This window comes from Corvus moneduloides, chromosome 9, assembly GCF_009650955.1.
Source record: "Corvus moneduloides isolate bCorMon1 chromosome 9, bCorMon1.pri, whole genome shotgun sequence".
NCBI classification, from domain to species: Eukaryota; Metazoa; Chordata; class Aves; order Passeriformes; family Corvidae; genus Corvus; species Corvus moneduloides.
In genome coordinates, this window is record NC_045484.1 from 22,362,430 (window position 1) to 22,389,889 (window position 27,460).

Sequence of the window (27,460 nt, forward strand, 5' to 3'; positions counted from 1 at the left end):
AAAGAAAGTCAAGTTCTTGCCTCTAAAATAAGAAAGGAATTCCATAAATGTGGAGACTCAGAAACCTGGAATGCTGGTTCTGTGAAAGCCAACTCACTGCCTTGCAGAGGCACCTGAACTTGCTGGTGTTTGTCACTGGTGTGCCTGCTCTGCTGTTAGGCACCTGTGACAGAACCAAGTGGAACTGGCTAGTCCAAACAGAGCTCACAGCCAGAACTAATGAGCCCCATGGAGCACGTGTGTTAATTGAGAGGTGCTTTTGGAGTGGTTTGGGCTAGAAAGGACCTTAAAGATCATCTAGTTAAGATGATTAAGAACTGAATGTTCAGGTTGTGTCTTGAAAAAAACAGACACACATAAACACATACAAGTTTTAGCTTTTCTATTTACATTATCTTAGAAAATATTTTTTGGAGAAGCCCCTGTGTTCATTCTGTTGCAGAGATATTCCTGAGTAGAGAACTTTCTTGATGTTTTGTATTGCTTTCTTATATCAGCAAGACTTGACACTTGCCTCTTAGCCACAGGCTTTGGGATATCAAATAACTTAAACCTGCTTGGTCAACTGAATGTTTTCAGAGGAATTTTGATCCTGTGTGCCCATACTAGTGCTTTTTGCTTTTTTCCTAGCCAAAAAATAAAAAGATTTTTAGTTTCTTTATTATAGAAAAGTTGGATAAGTATGTTCCTTGCCTGGCACTCTCACTTGGCATAGTAAATTTAAAAGACTGTTTTTGTGGAATGTTCTTTTGATATCAGAATGGTTTCAGATCTTCCTAGCTGTTAATAGAAATGTGTTTGGGATAATGCTGCTTCCATGTACAGGTGCATGGGTGTGTTAGAGGTGGGATGCCTCAGCAGGGTCACTGCTCAGGGTCCCCTTCAGTGTACTGGTGCCACCATCTGCGGGATACCTGTTCAAGTGAGGGGCTACAGCCTTGAGGAAATCACAGTCCAGAGGCAAGCAAGACTGCAGTGCATGTGTTGAGATTTATTGAGACGTGGCAGACGTGTTCTTGGGCACTAAGATAAATAGAGTAATTTATGGAGATTGATTTTGATTTTGAAAACTAATAAGTAATGGTTGATCTTTTTAATTTTTTTTTACCCCCTCTGGAAGAGACGCTGAGCAATAACATATCAGTGATGGAACCATCTGGCAAAGCCAGCAGCCTTTTTGTGCACCAAACAGGCAATTCAAATCCCAGCCTTCATGGAAATGGGTGCTACATGCTTTTATCTGTTCCTAATGCTCACAAGATGCAGTGCTAAGCTGAGGCACGGCAGTCTGATTCAGCAACTTTTAGTCTGCAGTATCCAAGCTCCTGGAATGACCTAGTGCAACTTTCTATGCTCTGCTTGAAATTTTTAAGGAGATATATGCTGTTCTTAGAATTAGTGGTGGTTTGTGAATTAAGAAAGATGGTACATCACTGATCTGGGTGAAAAAACAACACTTTGCTGTTTGGAAATGTGAAACCTACCTCTAACCCAGAAAAATGAATTCATTTGTGGCTTTTAGCCAGTCACCTGGCTTCCTTTTCCAAGCCTTCCCTGTTTTTAAAACAGGAGCTATTAGACTCACTTGCTTCACAGATGCCTGATGGGGAGAATTAATTACATGAGGTCAGTACAGGCCTTTTGAACTGGTAAGAGGTGCTGAAGTGCCAAATGTTACGGAGCTGACACAAGTCCATGCTAATCCAAATTATTTTACTTGTGGGATTTATATGGCAAACCCTCTGAACTCCAGTGATGTGGAATTGATCAGGGTGGAGGCTGACTAGGACTAAGTGAGGAATTCGAATGAAGTGCTGGAAATTCATACTCTGGCAACATCCAGTATAAGATGTTTTGCCCTTAGCACATTGAAAAATGATATCTAAAAGCTTGTGCTGTCCTACAGCAAGTTCTTTTGCCTGAAGACCTAAAGAGTTCCTCACCTAAAGGCTTCTATTGTCCTCCTTTATTTTATACTTTGCTACTGTGCTTTACGCCTTCATGGTTAGGTGAAGTTGGATTTTGCACTGAGATCGGGGCTCAACCTCTGTCATGTGTGAAAAATGTACCATATCATCCCCAGGATAATAGCACTTACTCTTTGATTAGAGATTTTTTTTTTTCCTGAGGATTTACAATTAGTCTGAAATCTGAGTTAAAATTAATTTATAGAAATGAGTCCTTGAAGAAAAAGTTAGGAATCCGTATTCAACTTAATTTGTTCCCAGTAGTTTTTATGACAATAGCCATGGCTCTTCAAATTCCCCCTGTCGTTAAAGCTTACACAATCTTACGGACAGGCTGAATTTGAAGACTGTTTTTTTTTCCCTGTGAGGATTAATGGTCACTTACAGCCATTATTCTTCATAACCGAAAGTTTCTCCTTCAGCAGACGCTGAAGAGTAATCTTCTGCTGTGAGTTCGACAAGCTGCCTTCTATCAGACTGGCTTCAGTCTCCCATTGTTCTCCATGGGACTGTGGCCACAGGCAAAGGAGGCCACAGCCCCTGTGCCCTTGCTCGGCATGGGATTTCCCTCTGCCTCCTGACAGCACAGACTGCAAGTTTCTCTAAGGCAGTGGGAAGCTGGGCATTATGAAAAGCTTCCTCTTGATTCAAGGCAGCATATTGCCTTGGTGCCACTGGGAACAGGAGGCAGTAGCAGGTGTTTGGAAAGGGGTGAGAGAGTTTCTTGAAAAGAATTTTAGACCTTTGCCTTTCCTGTTAGTAAAACAGTGTTATGAAAATAACATCAGAAGTGTATTATTAATCCTAAGCATTACTTCTGGAAAACTTCCTGTTATACCAGGTCTGCTCAGCTGGGAGGTCAGACAGCCAAAGAGCCAGAGGAAAAGAGAGTCGGGTAGGGAATTTGAGCAGGGAAAGGTGAAGAAAAGACTAAAGGGAAAGCAGGGAGCTGTGAGGAGGGAATGCTTTTCTGTGGATCTGCCTGAAGGAAAGGAAAATGGGAGCTGTTGAACTTGAATCTTTTCCAGGATCCAGACAAACCAACAGTAACCACATGTTTGTGATCTGGGCATGATGTTGCAGAACTGAATTTGTTTTGATTTCACCACAGTGTTTCTGTACCATGTTATTTTCAGCTTTAAGTTTAACCTTTGACTTTATTGTGTTCAGAGCACTTGACTTAGGCATACTTAACATCTCTGCAGTGTGTTTTAAGTAGCTTTTCTCTCTCAGCTCTGCCTGTGAATTTTAACTTAGGATTTCAGTAATGCTGTTGAATTGTTGCAGCAGTGCTTTTAAGAAGGAGGGTGATGCATGGAAAAGGATGGATGTTTGTACCTACTCCTGCACGTTGAAGTGTATGTCTGTGTCCTTGCTCTTTTGTCATGGGTTTGGAAGCAAAGGAACTGGAAGATAATTGATTGAGTGGTGTCTCATCTGGAAACAAAACAAAACTCTGTGATGAAAAAGAGTTTATAGAATTTTCAGTCTGCAGAAAGGACTGAGGGATGCTCCAGCTTAGTCATTCAAAGAATTCAAAGGCTTCCAGACAGCAGCCTGACTCCATCTGCTTAACTGGGATCTTGTAAACAATTTGCCAGTTGAACAAATTAAGAAAGAAGTAAAGGAAAGAAAATTACAAGTAGAGCTTTAGTACCCCTTGATTCAAATATTCACACTCACCAGCTTTTAAATATTTAGTAGCCTTCTGAACACTTTTTTAGTACTGATTTATGAATAAGAATTTACTGTGGTGGTGTGGGGAGAGCATGTGTGAGTTCTTCCATTTTTTTTTTTCTTGGAGTGAGAACTAAGTGCTTACTGCAAGTCCAAGGTGAATGATATTTCTAGAGGAAGATGGGGTTGTATGTATGTGTTTAGACATGTTTATTCTCTGTATTTGATCTGACCAATAATTAAATGGCCAAGCATGCTGGCTGCTTACTCTGCATTGGAGGCTGCTGGCTCTGTTCCTACCCTATCATTAATGCAAACCCAGACCTCATTGGCAGTGAACATGTGAAACATCTGTCTGTCCTCCTGTGATCAATACGGTCCCTTCAGAGGTTCAGCTTTTGGAAGCAGTTCCATAAAATACCAGTTATTTTTATTTGGATTTGATAAATTTAATTACTTGAAGCAATTAATTATTTATTTGTTTTGTATTGATTGCACTCCAAGGCGTTCTGACATCAATCTCATGGAGATCAGCACACCCTTATGAGGTGGGAAAGTTTATGTTTCCAGGTCTGAACATCCCGTGGATTAGTTAGCTGAGATGTGCTTGTTGCTTCTGCTAGCAATTTTTCATTAGTGAAGTTGTATGTTTTGCACTCTACAAGAGAGTGGCTGGGAGTAATTTCCACAGGGAGTCTGACAGAGGTGTAGAAGGAAGTAATTGTCTCATTTCTGTGAATAAAAGTTATGAAGAAATGATGCAGGCTGGATCGAATTCATGTTGTGGCATTGCCATCTATTTGTTGTATTACATGCCCTTTAATTAGGGCCAAGAGAGTGCTGGTGCATTTCCTAATCAAACTCCTGTCTGTAGAGAATGAAATAAGATGAAAATATTGGCGTATTTATTTTTAAAGAGAACTGCAAAGGATACAAAATCTTGAATGAACTAGAGAAGGTGAATCCAACACATCTCTTCCTCCATTCTTGTTCTAAGCCAAAGCAAAAGGCACTTAAATTGCTGAGAGAAAATGCATCCATCACCTTTTTTTTTGTGGGGTCGTTGGTGTGGGAGGGCATCTGGACCAAAGCCTTAGTAGGTTCTCGGGTGTAAGGAGAGCGCTCTGGGTACAGGAGTGGGATCACTCTGGGTATAGGATCTTTAAAATAAGTTGCAGTTCTGGAAAGGACACTCCGTATTGCTGCTTCTGTTGAATCATCCAGTACCAAACAGTGTCCATGCAGTATGAGGCCTCAGGGACCTTTGTCGGTCCTGGATTTGAGAAGCTTTTACTCTCTTTGTGTGCCCATAGTGACACAGTTTCAGGTATCATTCATCAGCCAGTTTTATTGTGTGTGACTTGTGCAGAGCTCCATATATATCACTTTTTTCTTTCATTAGTGTAACCAATATAATGATCGAACTGTAATTAGTCACTGTGGTTGTTTGTATTTGTGTAAGTGGAGATTCAGTTAAATTATTTAAGAGAAAAGCAACATCAATTCAAGACATGCATGTGTTGCTACACTTTCTGTGTCTGATCTGGAAGTTTACATAACGTTCTTGTACTATGGTAGAGTGTCCGTGGAATTCCCTCTCCTGTGGCCTGTCTTAGGCCTCCTCCCTGCAATCACAGCACACACTTCTGTGCTCTTGATTTGCTTCTGTCAGATGCAGCTCAGAGGCTGCAGCCATTTCCATTTTCTGCAGCCACCTCTACAGGTCTCAGCTTGGTCTCCGTGCCTGTAGTGAGAGGCAGGGGTAGGACTGTCTGGGAATCTGCACAGCTGCTTAAAGCAAACTACTACACTACTGTAGTGTCATTCTGGTGATGTGCTTTTAGCATAAAATACCCCCCGGTAAAAATGTCCTGTGCAGTTCTTTCTTCTGCACCATGTATTTTCTTATTTTTTCCTACACAAACACTTTCTGTAGTCCTTTTGCATTTGTTTTATAGGCTTGCACTATTTTTAAAGCAAAAGGTATTTAAGGACAAGGAATCTCAGGATTGGTAAGTGGCAGATAATACTTTGCTTGCCAGAGGATGTCCATCTTGTAAATGGCAGGCAGTCCTGGCAAGGTGTGAATTCCTCTTGTCTTCTCAGGTGTCTTGTTTCTTGTCACAACCTGTGTGTCAAATGGGGAGAAAGCCGGTGCTTGCCAGGTTCTCAGCCGTCATTGTGTGGATTCCAAGTAGCCCTAAGTTAAAGGGCCGCTTGTGCTGTGTCAAAGCAGTCTGTACCCCCTTTCTAGGGGAGAAAGGGTGGGAGACTATAAAAACCTTTTGCCTGCTCTGGTGAAAACCCTTCATGCTGAAATGTTGATACTTCAGGACTTTGGTTCCTTCAGGAAATCTTTTAGCTTTACCCCTTGAATCAGTGCTACAGGTGAATAATGAGGCATTAATGTTTATAGGATAGCTTTACCCCTTGAATCAGTGAGCTACAGGTGAATAATGAGGCATTAATGTTTATAGGATCAGTGAGTTGCTTCTTTGCCATATGCCTAAGTGTGCTGGGCTTCTCTGGTATCTGTTGGCCTCCCTCATCTTGACAAAGCCTTCACTAGGTATATTCCTGTAAAACTGGTTTAATTTACTAGGAGGATGCAAGTACAGAATTTATAGTTTTGCACAACTGATCTGGGAATTCGTGAGGTATGCCTAACCACAGTCCAAAAATCCCTTAAATAACCATTTACATAGGTTACTATAGAAATGTTTTCTTTTTAAAAGATTGGTTTATTTAGCATTAAGCCTCACTGATGGAGCAAGTTGATAGTCATGTGCCACTCCAGAGAGATGGCTGTGTGTTTAGTGTCTTACATAGCATAGGAGAGATTGCACAGTGGTATTACTCCTTATTTTCACCAGTGCAAAATCTTAATGTGGCAGATCAGCAGGCACAGACAGAAGACACAGAGTCCCTAGCTGTAAGCTGGGGCAGAGGGAAGCATGTATGTTCATTGAGACAGGTAATACCTGTGCAATTTCACACTTTCCTAGTTTTTGCATATATCCATTGCACTTGCCCATCCACCTTCCACTGTAGCACTTCAGTTCCATGCAGTGAAGCACTTCAGAATTTCAGAAATGTGCAGGTTCATATCTAAAACTGAATTTTTCAGTTGAGGTTTTTCAGATTCCAGAGCTCTAGGACTAAAGTACTTAATATGTTTCTTTCCTTCCTTCAGTCTTAAAACTGTACAGGAGTGGAGGCTCCCTGCTCCTGGAGAGCAGAGCCATGCAGCCCAGGAATGTTTGACCTTCAGGCAGAAAATGCAAAAAACATTATTCATCTGAAACTTCAGCACTCCTTCCTGGAAATCCACTAAACCATTCAGTACTTTAAAGATATCCATGAAGAAAGTGCCTAATGAGAAAGTTTTCTTGCTGCTGAAATCCACAAAGAAGGTGGTTTTCACTGTCAGTGAGCTATATTATGATGCTGAACAATACTGGTGCTGATGCATAAAACTACAGTTTACAACTGTACAGACACAGCTCAGATGTGTGGAGATTTTAGGATTAATGTTTTCAGGACAGTTATATCGTTTAGGGTTGGGGAAGGCTGATTTTAAGGAGAAGTTTACCTTAAAATTGAATTAAAATGAAGTGCAGCATCAGGGAGGGTACATGTGAAATATTCAAATAACCACTGATTAATTTTAAAAACCTTGTGTTTTGGTGATAGAACAAAAAAGAGTTTTCAGCACAAAAGAGGATTTTTTGAGGCAGGAGTGGGGAGCTGGGAGCATCAGAAAAGGAGCATTTGTGAAGAAAGTGATGAATTGAGAACAGGGCATTTAAGATGACCACACAGATACAATCACTCAAGGTCCCTGGCAGAATCTGTAGATTCCATTTCTACTGCAGATCCCCATGATAGTCTCTACCTGCCAGGTGGTGATGCTGTGAGACATAACAGGACTGTGTTGCAAGCTCTGCTATTACTTAGACTTCATTACTCTACTAAAATAGATTCAAATACATTTACAACTGTGCTTAAAAGTATTAGCATAAATCACGAAAACTGAGTGGCACAGAAAAATAAATGAACCGAGTCTGTTTGGGGAGGCTATATCTTCAGTTATTTCTTATCCTGTTTGTTCATTTAATGAATTTTGCCAATTAACAATTAATTTGCAGTAGGTCTCCTAGTCATTAGTGTGAATTAGCAAGGTTTTGTTGGCGGAATGCCTCGAACATTAAATAAAAATCCTGTATCATGCAAAACCTCAAGGATATTCCATGGTGAGATCCTGTACAGAAATTGAACTGTAGGGTCCACCCCAGTCTCAGCCCCTGCTGTGAAGGTGTGGTGGGTGCTCTGTTCTGATCTTTTTAAACTGCATGACCCAGCTCGAGCAATGTCCTCCTCCTTCAGAGGGGAGCAGAGCAGGTCAGTGCCCTGTATTCCATGCCTTCCAGGCCAAGTGCATTTCAGCAGTGGCTGTGTATTCCAGGCTCCCCTCTGCATAGGTAGGCTCTGGTACTGTGGCTTTGTGGTGTTGACTCACACAATTTTCTGTAGCTCTTTATTTATTTTTCTCTTGGTACACGCAGTTCATGTGTTTAATGTAGGTTGTTTATAGCAAGGACAAAGGATTACAGTCCTTAAATCAAAAGTGATGTTGGTGTAATTATAAGCACAAGCTGGTGTTGCAAAGAGGGCTGTAGGGAGAGGCTGTCAAAGGAGAAGAGCATCCAAAATATAGTAACCTCAAAAATCCCAGCTAATCAGTTTTCTGACGGGAGCAATCTGTTTCCCAGGTATTATTATTATATGGGGACTTTAAAGATAATAAATAACAATAATAGTCTACTATGAGGAAGGAAAGAAAAGGGCAAATGCCATTCACCTCAGAAGCTGTGGTTGCTCACTGGAGTTCTCTGAGGAACATAATTTTCCTCAGCCCCTGCAGAGGCCTCCATCCATGACAACACCAAGAACATCCCAGGAGCTGTGGTGTTAGCAACAAGATTGCCTGAAGGGGTGTTTTCATTAATGCAGAGATATGGCCCACAGAAACCACAGATCCCAGTGCACACACACATCATGAGCCAGAGAGCTCTGGCTGGGACTTGTGCCCCCTGCAAATTGCCTCATTCTTTGGGAATGAGGGCAAGTGAGCACCACTTCCAGCACTGTGCTGCTTCTCTGATACCTACTTGAAAGACCAAAACAAAGAAGAGCTTCCTGAAGTAAGCTTGGTCTTAGCACAGCTGTACAGAGCACGACGACTTCTCTCTTGCAACAAGGCAGCCCAGCTAACAGACCCTGGCTAACAGATTATCAGCAGCGTTTGAGTAATAGACTGCTCATTTAGTTTTAATACATTTTGCATAGAGAGCAATCAGCCTTCATCAGTCTTAGAGATGAATTGGCTTAGCCAGCTAAATTCTAAAGATATTAGTCCGACAGTAGCCACATAAATCATAACATTTTCTTAATGATGGTAAAATTAAAATATACTCTTGCTTTGAGAAACCAATGAAGCCTTCCTGTTTGCAGGCCAGATCCTCCTTCCTGAATTAAAAGGAAGTTTAATTGATGGGGTTTTAAACTAAACTCACAGCCCACTCTTCCTCAGCATCTCTAGTGTTTCTTTCTTTGAAGTTAAATTAATTTGTCCTGCCTCTCCCTGTTCCATCCTCTAATCTTCAGGAGTGTCAGTGAAGACCATGGTCTGGATGTGCACAGCATCACAGTTGAAGGTTTTGCTAGGTTGATTGTTAGCACTGCCAGTAGTTCCTTGAGCTAGTGGAGCCTCCCAGGAGAAAAGCTTGTTCTAACCAACAAACCAGGACCTCCTGTCTGTCTACCTAGCCTAGCCAAGGATGAACATCTCCTATTTCCTGTGCTTTGTTCCTGAAGCTGGCCTGGTGCCCAGCATGCTTTTGCCAGAAGGGATATTAACAGAAGGGAATCCTGCCTTTGGCTAAAAAGACTCCAATGTCTGGTGTTGGGGCAGGGTGAATACAGACTCTGAGGACTTGTGACAGTCATACAAGTATTGTGTGTCCACAAGCTCTTCAGTAGGGAGATGCTGGGCTCATTGTGTCCCCCAAGTTAAGGGTAGTACCTTCTGACTAGGTCACCCCATACATCCCCTGGCGGAGGCAGAGCTGGATATGTCACCTATTTAAATGTTCTATATGGTTTCTCACGGGGCAGAACAATTCTTTGGGCTGAATTCTCTTGCTTTCAGGAATGTCTTCCTGATGTTCGAGACTGACCACTCAGTCTTCTGCTAAGCTGTGCAAAGTGACCTTTCCTTCCTTGGCATCCTGCTGCCAGCTGCAGCATGGCACCCATCAAATAAAGAGAACATCTCCTGTCCCAGTGCTCTGGGCTGCCTTATCTCAGGGCTCTACCCTGTCCTTTTCAGCAGAGCCTGTGCAGGTAGTCTGTGCAACAGAGCCCCTGGGAAAACCTGTTTTAGTGAGGTTCTGCTCAAGTTGAGACTTTGGGCCGAAAACTTGACTGGAATCCAAAAACTTGATAACTTTGACAGTCTTTCTTCTGCTAAAACTATCATTTTGTGGTCATCTGCAAAGAATTGGTTTCTTCACAAGTATGAAAGAAGTATGAAATTCACTGCTGTGTAGAAATGCCAGCTCTAAGTCAAAGACCTTTGGGGTAAAAAAAAAAAGGCAGAGGCATCCTATAGCCCTTACCTGTGCTGTTTGCATGAAGGTGGGTTTTTGTTCTTTCTCTAGTGCTCCTGTTGGATTCTCTGAGTCAGGTTGGTTTCTTAGAAATCCTCTCCTGATAGTCCTATTGGTCCTTTGCTGGAGTCTTTCTTGTGGTGCTAATATCTGTCAAAAAGGACCAGGTGCTTCTGAGCATATACTGTGAAAGGCCCATTCCCCTGGGGTGCTCTGTGGCGTCCATACTCTGGTTTCTTGGCTGAAGTGATGTCGTGGAGAAGGCAGGATTTCCCACAGATCCTACACTGCTGTTGTGGAGCAACTGATAGGACATAGCCATAGCTGAGTTAAGGTTAGAGGTCTCACCATCTGGGTATGTGTGTGTGTGTGCAGTGCTCCTGCATTCAGAGGAATTAGGAAGTTCCAGATGGAGCCCCTTGGCATTTTTGTGTTGGGGCAGTGTTCCAGAACACTGGAAGTGATAGGTCTAATCTGGGAGACTGATGTTGGGCTGTCTGTTTTGGGCAACTTCAGCATGTGACTTACGGGAGGTAAGGTGACCACAGGCCCTCCCAGTGAGCTCTCCTGAGAGGCCAGTTTTAAGGTGGAGTGCATAACGTTTCTTCCTTCAGGTCATTCCCAGCCATGTTGCAGACTCATGGTTGGTCTGGCTGAGGTTTGGGGCGCTGGTCAGTAAGTGGTGTGTGCAGGATGGCTGCAGGATGCTCTTGCCTCCTGGCTGCTCAGTGGCCTGCCTGGTAACTTGGATTGGTGATTGGGATCCCCAGCTTGAGGTGTGAGGTCAGCTTTCCAGGGCTGGATATGGAGGGACAGCCTGTGCCTGTGTGCAGAAGGGTGTTTGACAATGCGGTGTTGAGAATAATTTCTTTCCTGGTGCATCTTCTCGTATAGCTGAGTGCTTTCATTTTTTCTTGGATGTATCTGCAGGGCTTGGAAACCTGTTCTCCCTGCCATATTGTGCCAGCTGCATTTGTGCTGCTGGTAATCTAATAAATGCTTGGTCTGAGCAGCTAGCACTCCTGCTAGAGCCCAAATGAATGCAGAGGAAGGACCCTGCTAAGTGTGTGCATTCTTCCTCTCCTGGCCAGCTCCGATTCCCTTTCATAGTTCACATCTGATGATTCCTCTCTCACCTAGCCCCTTAGCTCCGATGTAAATGTGTGTGCACACTTCCGCCAGTCAAGTAACTGTGCTCTCTCTGTCTCTCCCCTTTGTTACAAAGCCTGCTCTGTAAATGAATCCCACAGGTCTGGGGCTCAGCAGGTAAAAGGAGAAGTGAGTCTGTTAGCGCATGAGTCTAATCAGGCCGGCTAAAGCGAATAAAGTAGGGCAGCATTGCACATTAGCCGCTGTGTAAATGAGCCCTTTGATGGGCTGGGCACCGCGGGAGAGGGTTTGAAGCCAAGAAGAACTTTTGTTGTTAATTCAGTGACACATGGAAACTGTAAAACAGCGTGTCTTGCACACACACGAGAGAGAAAATAAAAGCCCTCACGACCGGGCTTTTCAATACCTGCCCTCGGACCTAGTCTGAAAACTTTCAGCCCCCGTCTCCCTCTCTTACCACTTGATTTTCCTTTCTCTCCCTTTCTTTTTTTGTTCCCCCTGCACTATAAAAAGAAAAGCTCTCTTGCCTTTTGAACTAGACGGCTGTGAGTGAGGGCTATCTCTGAGCTGTGTGGCTCTGTTACCTTTGTGTTCCAGATGAAACTGCCAAGCTCGGTGGGACAGAAGAAGATTAAAGCCCTGGAGCAGATGCTGATGGAACTCGGAGTAGGTGAGTAAAGGGGGCACGCGAGAGAGAAAGAGACACACAGAGCTAGCCTTTGTTCTTGAGATGGGCTATTTTTTCCCCTAGTAATACAGCCAGTTTCTTGAATAACAGTATGTGAATGGTTTTTAAAATATTTTATGTGTTTAAAAAAAAAAAAAGAGAGGGTAAAAGCCAGAACAAGATGCACAGGGGTTTTTTTTTTCCTCCCAGTAGAAAAATCTTTTAAAAGAGCCTTTGTTTCTCTCTTGTTTGGGCCTTTTTAACCATCAAGAGAGGCAGCACAGTATTAGGAAGGCAAATCTCAGCCTTGCCGGGAGAGGTACTTCTAAGTGTGTTAGTGACCACGGCACTCGCATTGTTCAGGGCTGCCCTGTCTTGCTTTTAAGCTTCATTTCCTCTTAATTTACTGCTCACGGTGGCAAGTCCGAAATGCATCTGGGACTGTTCATCCCCCCTTTATAGGTTGCATGCTGTGTGAAAATCTGGAGCATCTCTGCTGAAAGGCGAGTAAACACATATCCCTCACTCTTGAACTCAAGTGTCTTACCAGCAGAAAGAAGGGTTCACTTAACATGTACAATACCTGCTCATGGCTAGAGGGGGGAGAAGTGCAGCCCATGGCCAGTGGCTGCTCTCCATGCAGTGGGGACAGTTTGCAGGTATTACAGGTCCCAGCATGCAGTGTCTTTTGTTTAGACACCTGATGATCCCTTTCCCTCCCACTGTGGCTCGAGAGATATTTAAAAGTAGGAAAAGGGAAGAATATAAAGAAAAACAGAAGCCTTATTAATGATTTACAAGAGGTTACTGAACCTGTTCCCGGCACTGACTTCTGTTAAGTCTTGTTAGTTTTTTGGGCCAGCTGGTTTATGGCTCAGTATGTTGTCTCAGAGACTGTGCCATTCTGAAGGCCTCCTGTGGCTGGTGAAGGTTCAGCCAGGATGGTTTCCTCTTTCTGCTGTAAAAGTAAGGGAGTTACTGTTTGTGCTTGCTAGGGAAGCCTTGGGGAAGCATGTGAGTGCTTCTCGGAGCTCACTTTCCATGAGGGTGAGGAGGGGTTCCTGACTCCCCACTCCTGCCTCGCATAACACACATATCTTGAGGGTCTCCTGGTGCTCCTGCCCTGCTATACCTTAGAGTGCAGAATCACACCTGGGCTTTGTGGGGGTGAACACAGTGCCAGCTGGAAGGGGTCATGTAGGGACCACTGCTGTGTATCAGGGCAAACATGCAGAGCTTCATCCTTTTCTTCTGCAGAACTTGCAGCTCTTGCTGGCTCTGTGTGTGTGCAGGGTGGGGGCAGCAGAATGCAAGGTGTGGGGAGGTGATCTGCCAGTTCCTCCTGCAAACAGGTCTGTAACACAGCAGCAGAGCAGTTCTCTGCCTTGTACCTGCCCTGGGAGGAGCAATAAGAGAGGCAACGGAGCTCAGCCTGTCCCCCCCTTGTTGCTGAAGGTGTAGGGAGCAGCAGGAGCCCTTCTGTCCTTTGCAGCAGTGTAGATCCAATTTCTCTGTAAGACACAACTCCCTTCATGTGACCTGGTGGGTAGCAAGGTTCAGTCATCTGGTATTCCATCATCCTTCACTTGCTGAGTCCTGGACTTTGCAGGTTCACCCTTAGTCATTGGCCAGAACCAATGGACAGCCTGAAAAATCAGGTGTGCAGCCCTTAGGGATACCAATTGCTACTGATCCATGTGATTGGAGTGAGGCTCCTGGTGTATCTTTCTGGGAATGACAGAGCAGCCAAGACCTTTATAGGAATTTTTCACTCGGGTTGTAGGTCTGGGTGTTTAACAGGAGGTGTTTTTCTCCCTAGATCTCAATCCTATGCCTACAGAGGAGATTGTGCAGATGTTCAACGAGCTGCGGAGCGACCTGGTGCTGCTGTACGAGCTGAAACAAGCCTTTGCCAACTGCGAGTACGAGCTGCAGATGTTACGGCACCGCTACGAGGCCCTGGCCAAAGCTGGGAGCATCGGCCCCCTCAGCGTGGAAGGTGCCCATCCAGATGGCCAGACAGGGCTTGGCATCGAGGAGGGCAAGGGAGATACCAAGGACCAGATCATTGATGTAGTAGGAGCACCACTGACCCCCAACTCGGTGAGGAGGAAGGTCGGGGGGGCAGAACAGGGCGCACTCAGGTCTCCGACGCAGATGCCCTGACAAGCGCTGGGAATGCTGCCCTGCTCTCCCTCCAGGCATGTGCGTTCAAGGGAGCAGAACACGCCTGTTCCCCCCCAAGTCCCAGTGCTGCTCTCTGGGCTTGTCTCCTGTGCTGGACAGTGTTCTTGGTGCTACAGGTGGGGTCAGCAGGGCTTTCTACATCCTGCATGCAGGCAGATGGCTTGGCGTGGGTGCCACCGTGGACCAAAGCGGCGAGGCTTTGGGTGATGAGAGCTTGTTCTAGGGCAGCAACAGTACAGCTGCAGGCCTGTGGCATTTTCCCTCTAGACACAGCCCCGTACAGGTTGCTCAGCAGAGGGAAGCGAGTGGGGAAAGCAGTCTTGAGGTGACGAGACATGACCTGCCCAAGACCCTGGAGTCAAGCAGCAGCTCTGCCTGGAGCAGGAGGCTTGGGAAGGAGAGAGGAGTTTGAAGAGCCAAGGAGGGTTTTTATACCCTACTTCCAGTGCCAAGAAGGAAAAGCCAGGCCTAGGGCTTCTTCCAGTGCAAGCCCTGTGGCAATGTCCTGTGCATGTACCTCTGCAGGATGTGAATCACGGGCCTCTCCTCCCTGCCTCCAGAAGGGCAGGCTGCCCAGCCCCTCACCACTGCCTCAGGGCCAAGGGCAAGCCTGGGGATCAGCTGAGGCTGCTTTCCCTTCTGTGCGGCCCCCTGGCACAGCTGAGCTGAACTGCCTGATGAAAGCTGCCCATCTCCACACCGTGGCATCCCCAACGCCTCCGACACACTGCCCCTGGTAGCGGCACAGACCTTTACTTTCTAAAATGTATAATGTATTGCAGGATATTGAGAACACCTTATCTGTCAATGGCAGAGGCGACACGTTAACCTGGACTTGAGTAATGTCCTATTTGATTGTGACAATGTTGAGTCGTAAGGAAGAGTTCTACTGAGACAGGTTCATGTTTGTAAAGGAGTCTTCTGAATTATTTTTTTTTTTTCCCTACTGCATTCAATCTGGAATCTCACCCCTCCCCTCCCTGCGGTCTGGAGTGTCCTGGTTTGCAAACTTTTCGGGCTGATTTACAGTACACTTGGTCTCCCTTGAGAACTGGCTTGTTGGGAAGGTGGGAGAGATGGTTGTGGTGGCCATGACTGCAGGAGGAGCGAGCCCATGCGTGTGCTTCTGACCACATTGTTCCTCGGTGCCACCTTCTGGAACTGGAAACAAAGGCATGGGCCCAGGCAGCACAGAGAGGGTTAAACTGACCTGGTCTCTGACATATTTGAAAGAAATATAATCAAGTTAATTCACTGCAAGGCAAATTCAGTACCTAAAGGGCCTCCATGTTAAATACAGCACTGACCTTTACCGGCTGATTACACAAAGACGACACAATTAGATTAGTCCAAGACAAAAGGTCAAGCACATTCACACTGTGACCATTTTTTGCTACCTTTTGAGGGGGGAGGAAATTATATCCCAGCTGGAGGAGTATTTGGGAGAGGAAGAGAATGGAGTTGCTGTACCATGTTCTGCCTGGTTCAGATATGTTTGGAGAGTCAGGCAGGGCCTGGCACTGTGCTTGCCCTGAACCTCTCCTGCGGTTGTTGGGCTATGTGGTGGTGGGAGAGATCAACACCCTGCAGCCCACAGCCAGCTTTTCCAAGGATAGGCTGAGCTGAGTAGAGGTCATGTCCTGGTGATGCTCCCTGCCCTGCCCGGAGCTGGCAGATGCGGCTCCCATGCCTCTTGTCCAGCATCATGGCTGAAATTTGCCTCTGGAAGATTGTTGGGCTCGGTCAGTGCTGAGAAGGGCGATGGCTGGTGGGTGCATGCATATATCCCCACCCTGCACAGTGATGGCCCCAAGGTGTCCCAGGCCCTGGTGGGGACAGCGGGGCCAGGACACGGCTCTGCCCCCGCCCCAGGGCTCTGGCAGCAGTGTGGCTGGTGGTGGGAACAAGCAGCTCTGGAGCACAGTGATGCTTTTTGGTGGCCATTTCTTCCCTTGCCTCCTGCAGCTGTGGGTGCTTGGGCATGACACCTGCCCTTGTCCTGCTGCAGTGGTTTAACCCTGCCATGCCAGCCTTGAAGTCCTGAGTTCAAGCTTGTGCTTTGCCACTGAGCCACCAGGGCCTTTGGGGGAATCATTTAATCTCCCTCCTTCAAATTCCTCTGAGTTGGAGGATCCGTTTGTGCTGTGTAGCACTGCCTGTCCATGGCACTCTACATGTTGGATTAAGCATGGATTAGTTCAGCCTCCAAACCAGCTGCTCCCCTGAAGCCAGATTTGTTTCCCTGGAGAGAAGTATCTTGCTCCAGATGTTGGAGGGAGTGAGTGGCAAAGCCAGGAATAGGACTAGGAGTCCTGACTCCTGAGTGCTGCCTGGCATGCTTGGATTCCTTTCCAGGAACTGGAATGAATGGGCAAAGGCACACCAGGGTCTTTCGAGATGCTGGTTTTGTCAGCAGCTGTCTGCCAGCACCCCGCTTGGCCAGCGATGGGATGGGGGACACGTCAGCAGCGTGTGTTAGCCAGGCTGAGAGAGGCATCTGTCTCAGAGCCCATGGGGCAGTGGGGAGCCCAGCACTGTCCTGCCCTGCTGTGTCCACCACTTCTCTCCTACCCTGGCTGCCTGTCCACCCTCTCCCAGGGGCTGCAGTGCCCACTGCTGACCATTAAAGCCGAGCTGGGATCCCCCCAGTGCTGTTTGAGGCTGACCCCGGTAGGGACTTTACTCGGGGCCTTCGGGAGGTGAAAGGTGAGCCGAACTCGGAACAAATTAGTTCCAAGCAGAAGTTCAGCCAGTTACTCCAGATTGGATCCTTTGATTTCCGCAACTCAGACTCCACTCAGTGATCTGTAATGAGTGACTCTCAGAAATCCTCACATTGCAGCACTTTGTTCCTGAGCTCACAAGTCAGCCCATTAATGGGTAAAGGAAAGGACCTTGAGTCTAAGAAGTCTCGGGTTCAGAGTCAGAATTATTTGACTTTTAAGCTTCCTTTATCTGAACTCCTGCTGACTTCTTGTTTTCTGAGCCTGTTTGAAAGCTATAAGTTACATTGTTAAGATCAAACATTCTCTCTTTCCAGATGGAGTTACAATATCTGTCTTTTATATATATATATTTTAATATATATAGTGTATATATACCAGGGTGTATATATATTCTTCTCTTTTTTTTAATCGTTCTTTCCATTAAAAGAAACTAGACTTGTAAGCTCTTGTAAATTATAATGTAAAACATTTTTTTTAACCAGACAGTTCCCAATTTTGCCCGAGGCAACTGGAATAGCTGTGCCACGGAAGGCAATAGGAAGGTGATTAATATGAATTTGTGACATATTTGAAAGATGGGTCTTTTGCCATATAAAGATTATCAAACACATGTGCTCTTCCCCATTAATTCTGCAGCCCTCCCAGGAAAGCCACAAAGCCCAGCTCCTTTGTTTCCAGGGTGGGTTTTTGTTTTTTAAAATGTACCTTTCGGTCCTCTTGATTACCCTGTATTTGATTTTTATAGGGCATCTGCTCACTCTGCTGTGTGGGTTCTCTGGCCCTTTTATTTCCCCGTTAATCGGATCCCGCGAAGGCAGCGGTGCCAGGGCCTCTGACGAAATCCGTGTGTGTGTTGTATTTAACTTTTAGCCGTGCAAATTCCATGCTCTGTTTGCCGTCTGCCCGGCGGGAACTGGGGGCCGCTTTCCGCCAGGGGAGGCAGCAGGGCCTCCCACGACGTGCGCTGCCGCCGGGACGGACGCGCGCGGGGCTGCGGGAGCAGGGATGGGCAGGCCTGGCTCATTCCGGAGAGCGCCTCCGCGCTGCCCTGTGCATCCCCTGGGCGCTCGCGGGCTGGGGCAGTGGCTCTGCAGGCCTGTGGGGATGGGAGGGCTGCTGGGCTGGGCACGGCAGGCACCACTCTGCAGTCACTGTGCCAGGGCGGTGCTGGCCCGTGCCACTGCCTGCGGTGCGTTGTGCCGTGGGGCCCAGGGGTTCTGGCGCCTCATGTCCCTGCAGCACAGGGGTACCTGGGAGCTGTGCCATGCCTGGGGCACCCCACACAGAGCCCAGCTCTGGGTGCTGACCCTGCTGTGGCCGTGGGCAGAGGGCCCGTGTGGCACCTTGGCACGGTCTCAACAGTGCAGCGACGGGGCCACGGGAATGTCCCACTTGGTGAGAACGGCCTCAGCTTTCCTAGGGCTGCGTTCAGCCCTGAACCTTCTCTGTGAAGGGGAGCTCCCTGACAGCTTCGCTCAGGCGTATGGGTGTGCACTGACCCGAAAAGGGGCGGGTTTTTTGAGGAGCCGTGGTTTTCTGTCAGCCTCCTGCTCTGCTCCTGGGCCACATCACAGCAGGTCTGGATGGTAGAGGAGTGTTTTCAGGCTCTGCCTTGTCCCATGTCAAGCATCCCTGGCACAGCTGCCCATAGCACAGAGCTGTTCTGCCCCTCTCTCAGTGTCCTGCTGCTTAGGGCTTGGTGCATGCTGGCTTGCTTGGTCAGGGGTCCTGTGGCCACAGAGTTCTTGTAGAGCTCAGCCCCTTTCTCTTGACCGTCCCAAAGCCCTGCTCATGTCAGGGAGGTGATATTCCCTGTGAGGGTACTATCCCATGCTCTTGTCACTGCTGGATTAGCTCTGTCCCTCCTGTCATGCAAAGACCTGGACAGTGTAGTCCATTTGGCACTGCCTGGAGTGCTGCTGAAGCCCCGGGGCTGGCTCTGGGACAGGTGGATATGTTTGCCACAACCCAAGTTCTCCCATCTGCTGTTCCTGGTTTTTCTTTTCTTTCCTGTCTCCCTCTTGGAGCAGAAAAAGTGAAGGGAGTTGGCCTCTAGCTCCCTTCTCCATCAAGAAGGTGAAGAAGCTGTAAGCACCCTGTGCAGGGTGAGGAGGAGGAGGTGTAGGGGCTGTCCTGGAGCCCCTAGGGACAGCTGGCTGCTTGCAGCCACGGAGCAGGACAGGGGCCTTGCCGGGGCACACTGCAGTGCTCCAGGGAAAAGTGGGACCTACGCCCTGCCCACTGCCACAGTCCCAACCCCATCTGACGCCCAGAGCGGTGTCACCAGGCAGGTGTAGCAGGTGCTGGAGAGCTGCCCCAGGGATGCGTGGGGCTCTGCCCAAGGGGACCCCCGGCTGCCCTGTGGCCACTAGCCCTGGTGCGTGGGGCTGTCTCTCCTCCGTCCCAGGAAGGCTGGGTGCCACTGACCCTGTTGGGTGCTGCTGGCTGCTGGTGGCTGTCCCTAAGCCCATCTGCCTCAGTCACCCGGGGACAGCTGGAGTTGCTGCAGCCCCTGCTGCCTTTGGGGATACCATGTCCTGCTCCAGGCTGCTCCTGTGCCGCCCACACCAGGCTGGAGAGCTCCTTCCAGCATCCCATGTGCCCAGCGCTTGTGCAGCTGCTCTGTTCCAGTAAGTCTTGCATACCCGACTCCTGCAAGCGCTGCCTTGCCTGGGTGAGGGGCTGCCCCTGCTGGAAACACCCGTGTTATCCCCAGCACTCACTGTCACTAGAGTTCCTCCTCCTGCTGCCCCGCCCAAGGCTCCAGTCTGTGGTGGGAGGGGCCCGTGGTCCCTGCGTCTCCTGTTTTGCAGGGCCTTGGAGGCGGGGCTGAGGCATCGCAATGGGAGCGTGGGTTTATGTGCTGCCCACTGTGGGCACTGGTGGGCCCGGCTGCTTGCCCTGCTCTGGGCTGCTGCCCACCCTGTGTCCCCTGCACCTGCCTTTCAAGTGTAACTGGCCATCGATCCACTGTGACAATGTCCTCTGAGTCACATTCTTGCCTGCAGGAGTAGAGGGCAAAGGCCAAGTTCTTAGTTTTCATAAAAAACTAATTAGACTACTCCATCGAAAAAGGGTCAATAAAGCTGATCAGGGGCTGCACAGAGGGAACTGGTAAAACCCCTGTGACCTTTGCATGGAGCAAGTGAGCTGGACTGCCTCTGCCCTCTGGGAGCTGCCCACTCGGTGCTAGCTGGATCCCTGTGTCCCTGTCACACAGTAGCACTCTGGCACAGGGCAGGTTCCTTGGGCACCTGGATTCAGTGGTGGTTCCTGCACAGCTGGCCATGGCTCCTGCACCCCACAGTGTTGTGCTCGTGCTGGCTGAGCTGGCCAGAGCAGAGCAGGTGCCCCAGAGCCCAGGGCAGAGCCCCGCTGGCTCCATTCTGTAGCCAAGATGCTCCAGCCGCAGCTGTGTAGGTACGGTGTGCCAGGCTGCAGGGCGGGGTGACAGGTGCCAGTGGGATGTGGTGGTGGCTGTCACCCTGCAGTGGGCAGAAAACTGCGTGGGGTGCACTCATGGCTAAGGCCCAGCTGTGAGAGGCTGGTGGATCCTCAGGGCAGAACTGCCTTGGGGCACAAGCAAACATGAAGTGCTGGTGGGGCTGCTGCCCGCCCACAGTGCCCACGCTGGAGATCGGGGCAGTGCTCCCAGCAGCAGAGAACCTCGACTGCCCTTTCACAGCCAAAACCCTCCCTTTTGTGGGGAGCATGGACATACCCCAGGGAGCACCCTACTCCCACATATCCAGGCAGCACACCCCTGCCTCTGCCCCCCATACAAACTTGCATATGCATGGGCACAGCCCGGGCTCCTTTACCCCCAAACTTTATTCATGTGGCACATTTACAGCAAGGATTGGAATAACTAGACAATGAAAATGCTGGGGTTGCATTATCGGTTGGTTTAACTGGAACACCACACACCATGCAGTCATGTACCGCCAAGTTCAGTGCCTGTATTGCCCTTCTGGCTGCCGTCACCGGCTTCGCTCCAGGCCATGCACGCACGGGCCTGGGGCTGCAGCCTCCCTGCAGGTCAGTGCCCGGACAAGGGCTCCATTCAGCAGGGCCCTGGGGCTGGGTGACACTGAGAGGACGTGCGCCCTCAGCCCACCCCACGGCTCCCCCCAACCGCCCTGGCCAGCCGGGAGCCCACCCAGCCGGAGGGGATGTGCTCGGCAACTCTCTCAGGCAACAAGCCAGCTGCTGCTGAGCGTCCGCAGGGACCTGTGAGGGGCACAGCACGTGGGGGGCTGAGCCTCAGCTCGGGAACCGAGGGAGGTTGGTGGGGAGCGCGCTCAGGGACCTGGGGCAATCTGCAGCTCCCCTGCTCAGGTACCTGTGGGCCGGGGGCCAGCGCGCGCTGGCACGTCCACCACCGGACACGGACACGGTGCTGTGGCGGGCCTGTCCCCCATGGAGCTGGAATTGATCGGCGGGGACGGCGCAGGGCTGGGCATCCCACCCAGCCCTGCAAGAGGCACGAGCAGACGGAACGGGGACGGGACGGGGCTCTATGCGGACACTGTCACGTCCCTCCTGCCGCCCGCCCGTCCGCTGGGCCCCTGCCCCACTGAAGGGAGCCCTCCGGGGCCCTGCAGCCCGCGGTGGGGCTGCCAGGGGCTCTGCAGCGGAGAATACAGGCACTTCACCTTGAACATAAAGAGACGGATCGCGTTTGTCACATACAGGAGTCAGAGAGGGGTTAGTGTTGACTCAAAAAGGGGAAAAGGCGCTCAGGGGAGAGGTGGGGGGAGCTGGCAGGGAGGGCGAGGGGCCGTCTCGACACACTGAGCCTCCGTGAGCGCTGCCCGAGTGCAGGCACACACCGGCATCGCTGCAGCAGCCGTCGAGGCCTGAAAACATAAAACCAGAGAAGAGAAAGAAGAAGGGAAGGTGGGTACGGCCCATGCCAGGGTGGAGATGGGGGATGCTCTGGCTACAGGGCGGGAGAGGGAGGACGGGGCGGGATATGGAGGGAGGGACGGAAATCAGGAGCCAAAGAAAAAGAACAAACTACAAGTCTAAAATGTGGTGCAAGCGCCCTATGCGGCTGTCCGCTAGCATGGCATAATGTCCGGAGCAGCCCAGAGAGGGAGTCACATCAGGTCTACACAGATTTGCCTTCCCATATATACAACCTCTACTGGAGTTAACAGCTGAAATTGAGATTTTTTTGTGTCGGTTCCTCTGGCCTCGGTTGCCGGTTTTTTTTTAATGCTGGAGCCCGTCCTCCCCGCCTCGCCGGCGCCGGGCGCATGCAGCCCTTGCCTGGCTTGCCTCGGGGATCAAAAGGGTTTGGAGGTCTGCTTGAAGATGAAGCCTCTATGGGCCAGTGTCTTCATGATGTTGGCGATGTTCTTGCAGTCGTCTAAGGAGAAAGCACAGAGATACCGGGTTAGAGGCATGATCCAAACAGGAGTTGTTGGAGCAAGCACCGAATCCCATGCTGGGCCTGTGTCCTCACCAGTCCAGGTACTCTGTCCCAAGGACCTTGCAGTGATGTGAGGTGATTGCCGAGTTCCCAGTCCCAGCACTGGCCACCTGCATCCTGGTACGACCCAGTGCTGCGCTGAGATGGATCCATGCCCAGGACCTGGAGGTTGGGGTCATCCATGTCCCCACCAGAGCCAGCTCGTGGTGCCTCCCTATGCCCACTGACCAGAGGGTGACAAGTGGCAGGTGGCTGGGATGGCAAGCCACAGCCACTCCTGGTGCCAGGCCATGGCAGAGCAGCAAGATGGGAAGGGGGAAGGCTCTGGTGTTATTTACCTGGGACTAGACTCAGGCACTGTTTGCTAAAATAGAAGCTGGGCTTAAATTGATTCCTAGTGTCTATATTTCATGTTGAAAATTGGCTTGTAAATCCATGTTTTGATCTATGAGGGCCGTCTCCTTAAGAAAAAGCAAGAGTAAATGTGTAATTTCTCCCTTGACAGCACACAGCGCAGAGGCGATCCTTCTTCCCGCTCCCCTCCGTTTCGGGACAGCTCCACTCGTTCCGATTACCACTCTTTCTTCCTCGCCCCACGCCTTGATGTCTCCATTTCATTACCGCCCGCCCATTTATCAAGCTGTTACCGTAAGGGTGACTTTGCCCACTTGCGTGTGGCAGCAGGGCCCGGCTGACACGGGGAGAGGGTGCCCCGGGAGGGGGGCGCAGGCAAGGCCCCCCTCTCCCCGCTGCTGCTGGATGGATGTTGTGGTGGAGGGAAGGCTGCATCATTACTGATGTGTAAATGATAAAGAAGCCTCCACATCCATCTCCCAACTGTAAATCCAGGGAGTGCTTTATAATCAAGCTACAGCGATAATAATGTGAAATTAGGTCTCTCTATCAACGGGAGGAGGCCTTTTAATCACAGCTTAAAGGGTGCAAACGCTGTTTATCATAATTGAACTGTATCCGGGCTAATTGTGGCCATATTTCACTGTCTAGGAGACAGCAGGCTGCCTGCTGACAGTGCCGCGTGCCGGATTGAGGGCCCCCCGCAGCCGGGCAGCGCTGTCCTGCTGCCAGGCATCTGCCTGCAGGGATGGGGCTGCCCGGCCTCCTGGATGCTCCCTGCCAGGCCAGCAGCACTGCCCAGCCCCGCTGTGCCCAGTGACCTGCTGGCAAAGCCATCACCTGTCCCCCAACATCTGTTGGAGGTTCAGGACTTTCCCCATGCGCAGGTCCCCGAGGGGCTGCCATGAGCTGCCAGGGACCCTCCTGGCTGATGGCCAGCAGTGAAAGAGGTACTGTCCCCATCAGAGCCATGTGCCTCTGGAGTGTCCCCCAAGCCCTTCTCGTGGCACCCCTTCCCCTCACTGGTGTGCCAGACAGGGGACAGCAGCTGGGCATGAGGACAGCCCAACAAAGGAGAGGTGTCCCCCAGCTCACTGGCTGGCACGGAGGCAGAGATGAGCCCATCTCTCTGTGCCTCTGTCCTCTCTGCTGCCCAAAGAGACACTGATGGCTGCATAAGGCACCTGGAGGTGACAGGTGTCCTGCCCAGCCAAGCTACAATGCCAGCTCCTGCTGCTGTCACTTGTTCCCACTCAAGTGATCCCCTCACTGTCCTTAGGATCTCCTGCTCCATCTCATCCTCCAGACAAATGAGCCCCTCGGAAAGTCCTCAACCCTTGGAGCCAGCTGCCAGTGGGATCTAACAGGGTAATGGTGGCTTGAAAGCTGGGGAAACCGAGCTAAGAGGAGTGCAACTGTCTGTGGCCAGAGTACCCCCACCCAGCCAGCCCTGGCCTGGTACCCCCAAAAAGTAACAGCAAAGCAAATCCTGGAGCTGTGGCAGGTGGGTGGCAAGTGAGCAGTCTGGATGTGAAAGCACAGCCCCAGGTGTCCCACTGCCAACCTCACAGCCTGCAGCACTGCCACGAGCTGGAGTGGGCACTGGGGCTTGACTATTGCTCCATATTGCTGAGGGGGAACTGCACAGAGACATGGGGAGCCACCAGACTGGCAGCAAGACCCCCTGGCACCTCCTGAGACTCCCAAGCTGGTCCTTGGGGACACCCTGTGGGACTGCTGTCTGTTTCCTGCACCCCATCATCTGCCTCTCCAAAACCCCCGGGTACTGTGTTGCCAGGTGCCAGTGCTGGGAGACACCCTGAACTCTGAGCTGCCACCCTGCAAAAGCAGTGGGACCCTGTTGGGTCAGTGCCACCCACATGCCCATGGTGCCAGTGCTCTCCTTGCTGTCCCAAATGATGCCATGGCCCCTGACAGCGAGTGTGCCAAGCTCGTCATACGTCATTTAGTGAGACTCATTCCAAATCAGCGCTAAGGTAAACACGCTTATTATAATTATCCATGTAAAAAAAAATCAACAACAGCAGAACAACTTTCTAATATGCAATTACAGCCATCTATTGATTTTACAATGTAATCCGCTCCGATTGATTTAATAACACAATTATAGGCTGGCTCTCGGGATATTAGAGTGGGAGATTTTCATAAACTCCAAAGCAAAAAACTAAGCGGCTTTTAAAACAACACAGTCAGATGGCTGTTTGGGGAATTATTAGCAATATGAAATCCTCTAAATCTGGCCGTCGTTACCTTCTGAAAGGAATTTCTATTACAAAAGTGGCAATTGACAGCCTAAGAGAGCGCGACCGGGATTGCTCTGCTGCTTTTCAGTGCTTAATCCATCGCAAAGGTGACCATGGGGCGGGGGACAAGCGGAGTCCGAGGCTGGCAGGAGGGCACAGGCACCCCTGCCCTCACCCAGCCCAGCTCTCCCTGGGGGGGATATGGCTGTGGCAGTGCTGCCCCAGCACCCAGGCTGGCACCCACCAGCCTGTCCCATCTGGTGACCCTGCCTGGGGCCAGGGAGGCTGGCCTGTTGCAGAGTCCCCCCAACTTGATCCCCATCCCGGCACACCTGGTGTGTCCCAGTCCCAGACACCTCCAGGGGCTCAGGGGTGCCCATGTGTGTCCCAAGGCTGAGCAGGGTGATGGGGTGAAGGTGGTCCCATGCTGACCACACAGCTCTGCACAGCTCTGCACAGGCGCGCACACGCATGCACGCCCCCGCTCTCCTCCTGCTCACTCCCTCAATGTATTCCCGACTTTATGGGCACATTTTTCTTGTCAAGCTGACAGGGTTGCTAAGTGGATTTCTCCCTGATATGCGGACGGATTATCACATTACTCCAATGTCCTACACAAACATATTACTTTATATTCAATAGCCCTAATGAATATAAACTGCTTTTTCTTTTTTTTTGGGGTGGGGGGTAATCTATAGATTTTTAATGAGGGCACTATTAACTCCCTCCTCTTTAAAACAGACTTAGGTGCAGCCTCTGAGTAGAAAATCAATGGTGTTATTGTAGGAATATTGTATATTGATATTGTAATAATAAGATGCAATTGATTCAGGGGTGTTGTGCGGTGTGTGTGAAAGGGGTCAGCCTGGGGTTATCCTACCTCCTGCAAACAGAGCGGTGGCTCTGCCCTGCCTCCCTGCCCCTCACCTTGCTGCGCCACTTCCGAACATTGCCCCATGTCCCCGTGCAGTGGCCCAGGATGGCTGGGGTTGAGCTCACCCTGAGGTGCTGGGTTCCGGGGCTGGCTGCCTCTGGGACCCTCCTTTGGTCCAGCTGCCAGAGCAGTGCGGGGGAATGTGACACCCCGGCCTCCCCTCCCCTCGCCCTGGCTGGCTTAGCCCACCAGGTTTTAACCCTCCTGCCCCGTGTGTTTCAGCATTACCCACTGTGACACCACACTGCCTCGACACCCTTGTTTCAGCCCTCTCCACATCCTGCCAAGCTCTCGCTGTGGTGACAGCCAAGGACAGCGACACATGCACACGCATGGGGCAGCAGGATGCTCTCGTAGTTCAGGCTGGAGTTTGTGGCCGTTCAGCATCATTGGCTGCCTTGTCCTTGGAGGGGCACAGACATTCCCATTGCACTCCTCTGCTGGGATGGAGGCAGAAAGCCCCCAGCCCATGGCACCGGGCTGACTGCCTGGTGTGTGCCCTCCCGCCAGCCACTGCACAGCGGCACCCCTGTGAACCCAGGATGAGGTCAAGGATTCCGTCAGCAGGAGTCTGTGCTGCGGGACTGAGCTGCCAGGAGCAGCAATGCTCGCTTCAGGAGAGCATCAGCTCCACACCCAGCCCAGGCACTGGCGAGAGGGGTAGGGGCCACATCCCTATGTGTGCTGCCCTGCCAGAGTTTGTCCCGCCTCTCTCTCCCACCTCCCCACAGGACCGAACCACCCAAACACCTCCACCAGGCGGGCTCAGGGGACCGAGCGCTGCCGCAACTGCCGTGCACTGGGCCGAGACGCTCCTGGAGCAAGGAGGGAGCTTTCCCATCCTAGCAGCCGCCCCGGTGGGCTGTGGGTGGTCGGGGACTGCAGGGCCCCCCCAAACTTGCTCATTTGGAGGCAACCCCACCGCACCTGTGCTATGGCCGGGAAGACGGATCACCCCCGGCCCGAGCTGAGCAGGTCCATATTTAAACTGTCCCCATGCTTTATGGGCTGTACCAGAACTGATGCTCAGGCGCCGAGGGACCATTTGTCAATGTTCTAATGGCAGATTACTGTTAATGAATAATATCACCGCTGCCTTTGTATAACAGCTCCGTGCAAAGCGGAAACAGGGCCGCCCGGCCACCGCCGCCCAGAGCCTCCCCACCACCGCGCCGGGTGAGAGCAGGTGGCCTTGCGAGCGGCGGGAGCCGTATGGATCTCACGCAGTCTGGCACTGCTGCTGGCGTCCCCGGCAATCATGAATGGGAGCACCGGGTGCTGTGTCCCCACAGCGGGCTGTGCTGCTCCCTGTGAGCAGGAATGTGACAGGGGCAGGGAGTGACAGCATTTTCCCAGCACACAGAGCCAGGCTTTTGTGTTTCTCACCCTGTCCACACTGGAGCCAGGAGGGAGTTTGTGTCTGATCTGAATCCATCCCCACCATGACATGCTGGGCAAGGTGGCGA

The 27,460-nt window shown here is 50.3% G+C and overlaps 2 protein-coding genes across 3 annotated transcripts in view; one reads left to right on the top strand and one right to left on the bottom strand.

Moving 5' to 3' along the window:
• DMAP1 (DNA methyltransferase 1 associated protein 1) overlaps nt 1–17,615 on the top strand; it is a 31,360-nt gene extending 13,745 nt beyond the window's left edge. Inside the window, exons 9-10 of the mRNA XM_032118842.1 lie at nt 12,023–12,095; nt 13,912–17,615. Coding sequence (XP_031974733.1) covers nt 12,023–12,095; nt 13,912–14,258 — 420 coding nt within the window. The 3' untranslated portion in view covers nt 14,259–17,615. The remainder of the gene's footprint in view (nt 1–12,022; nt 12,096–13,911) is intronic.
• Nucleotides 17,616–20,812: 3,197 nt separating this feature from the next.
• Nucleotides 20,813–27,460, bottom strand: part of ERI3 (ERI1 exoribonuclease family member 3) — a 130,486-nt gene continuing 123,838 nt past the window's right edge. For both annotated transcript variants that reach the window (XM_032118843.1, XM_032118844.1), the window contains exon 8: nt 20,813–22,379. In XM_032118843.1, coding sequence (XP_031974734.1) covers nt 22,297–22,379 — 83 coding nt within the window. In that variant the 3' untranslated portion in view covers nt 20,813–22,296. The remainder of the gene's footprint in view (nt 22,380–27,460) is intronic.